Here is a 1,950-nt window from a genome sequence, read left to right as displayed (position 1 = left end):
AGTGGCAAAACCCGGGTGAGGGGGAATGGAGCCCCGGTGTCATCGCGCTGCTCCCAGACGGGGAGCAAAGGCGGGTTGCTGTAAAGCTGAGCCATAAATCAAGAGGAAAGGAGGCGCTTCTGGTCAGGTAACGCGTAAACTGAATGGTAAATGTCAAGCTGCACGTAATGGTGGTGGACTCAGTGTATTCCCACCAGTGTCACCTGTGGAATGCTGTGGTATAATGAAGCCCACCTGCCGGAGGTAGGGAATTCGGGGGGTTGAGGGCAGAAGGCCCTGGTGTGGCTGCGGGAAAAGCGCGCCTTGGAACGATGAACCCGAGACCAGTGCTGAAGGTCACTGCTGACCACGAGGAGCGCACGGCGTTATCGCGGCAGCTGCATACGAACAAGCAGAAGGTACCTCCAGCGGCAGGCGTTACGGAGGGGAGCGGAAGGACTTGTCCCTTGTTTACCGGCAGCGAAGTTTACAAGTGTTAGCTGGTGCTGTAAGCGCTCACGCTGTAGCTTTTTTAAAACCTGTATGCACCGCATAGCCAAATATTGACTCATTCAACTGACTTTGGAGCTGTGCTGTCATATCCTTGATAGATGCTTTTTTTAAGATTACTTGAGGAATCTTACATATTCGTGGATAAATTTAACCTTTTCCAAATTTCACCTCTTTGCCAGCTCAGGGTGGGCAACAGATAGTGGAAGTACTTCTGAGTCATGTGACTTTTACTCTTCGGGTTTGTTTTAGGTGTTAACTCTCATACTTCCAGCATTAAAACAAGATACCCCAAAGGCCATTTAATTAATCAAGTTTTCTGTCAGTGAGATGAGGCCCGTTATCCCTGAGCATTAGCAGTTGTGGGTTCATCTTCTGTGTTACAAAAAAAGAAACCTGAGCGATAAGGAAAAGTGATGCATGACCAGTCTGTCTCCTCAGAAATTAATTCATTAGTCTAAATTCCCAGACCTTCTGCAGCACAGAAATAAGGTGACAGAAAGGATCAGTAGAAGTTGGCAATGAATCCTCTTCTCTCACCTGGATTAACAGTACAGGATTTTGCAGCTAATACCATAGTGTCAAATTTGTGCTGATCCCGTCTGGAGCGAGCCTTCGCTCTGGGAATCTGCGGAGTCGTCTGCCCACTGAACTTGTTCCCTGGCACACTGCTCACAGTTACCTGCCTGGGCACTACAACTGCATTGGAGAAAAAACAGTGTCCTTCTGAAATACGGAGGACAAGACCAGACCTTATCAAGGCAGTAATCTGGATCTGGAAGATTTTAAAAGTCCTGCTTTGCTGGGGATAGGTGTTTCTCAGGTGTTCTCACATATTGTTGCTCAGGCACACATTGTTTATCTCAGATGTTTGCAGCTGTATATTTGCTGAGGGATCAGGAGAAAGTGGCTGTGTTAGTGTCTGCTGGTGCAGTGTTTGCTGCTCTGCGGTGTCACACAATGCATTTTTTTACAAATACAAATACTTCTTCCCCTCCCCGCCTTGTTTTTATTCCCCTCATGCCTGTTGAAGTGGAGCTAACAGTATGCCCTGCCTTGCTGGGTTTAGTGGGGGTAATTGCATCATGGTCTAAGAGGGAATGTGATGCTACATTTATCACATAAATCCCTGGGATGAATATATTGTAGAAGAAATTACATTAAGCAGCATTAACCAAATTTTATCATTGTCCTGTATTTTATAAAATGCTTATATAGCATTTATTTTAGATTTTTTTCTGATCGTATAGGAAAAAAAAAAGTCAAAAATCACCAGTTTATGTCAAATCCAGTCTGATCACCCCAAAGCTTCTAGCAATAAGTGTTTGTTTTGGCTGAAGTTAAACTTGTCCTCAATGCCTTCAGGATAAACTGAAAAGTAAAGTCTTCGGGAGAGAACGACCACTCAGGATCTGTAACAGGTTTTAAGTGTGCCTGTTATGTAATTTGGGGCACTCTTTC

The 1,950-nt window shown here is 45.1% G+C and overlaps 1 protein-coding gene across 1 annotated transcript in view; it reads left to right on the top strand.

Moving 5' to 3' along the window:
* Positions 1-311: 311 nt before the first annotated feature.
* LOC104295600 (probable acyl-CoA dehydrogenase 6) overlaps positions 312-1,950 on the top strand; it is a 93,246-nt gene continuing 91,607 nt past the window's right edge. The window contains exon 1 of the mRNA XM_009895370.1: positions 312-398. Coding sequence (XP_009893672.1) covers positions 312-398 — 87 coding nt within the window. The remainder of the gene's footprint in view (positions 399-1,950) is intronic.

This window comes from Charadrius vociferus, unplaced genomic scaffold (genome assembly GCF_000708025.1).
Source record: "Charadrius vociferus isolate BGI_N301 unplaced genomic scaffold, ASM70802v2 scaffold31, whole genome shotgun sequence".
In the NCBI taxonomy this organism is placed as follows: Eukaryota; Metazoa; Chordata; class Aves; order Charadriiformes; family Charadriidae; genus Charadrius; species Charadrius vociferus.
The sequence above is the reverse complement of the archived record's forward strand: the minus strand, read 5'-3'. Positions and strand labels throughout refer to the sequence as shown.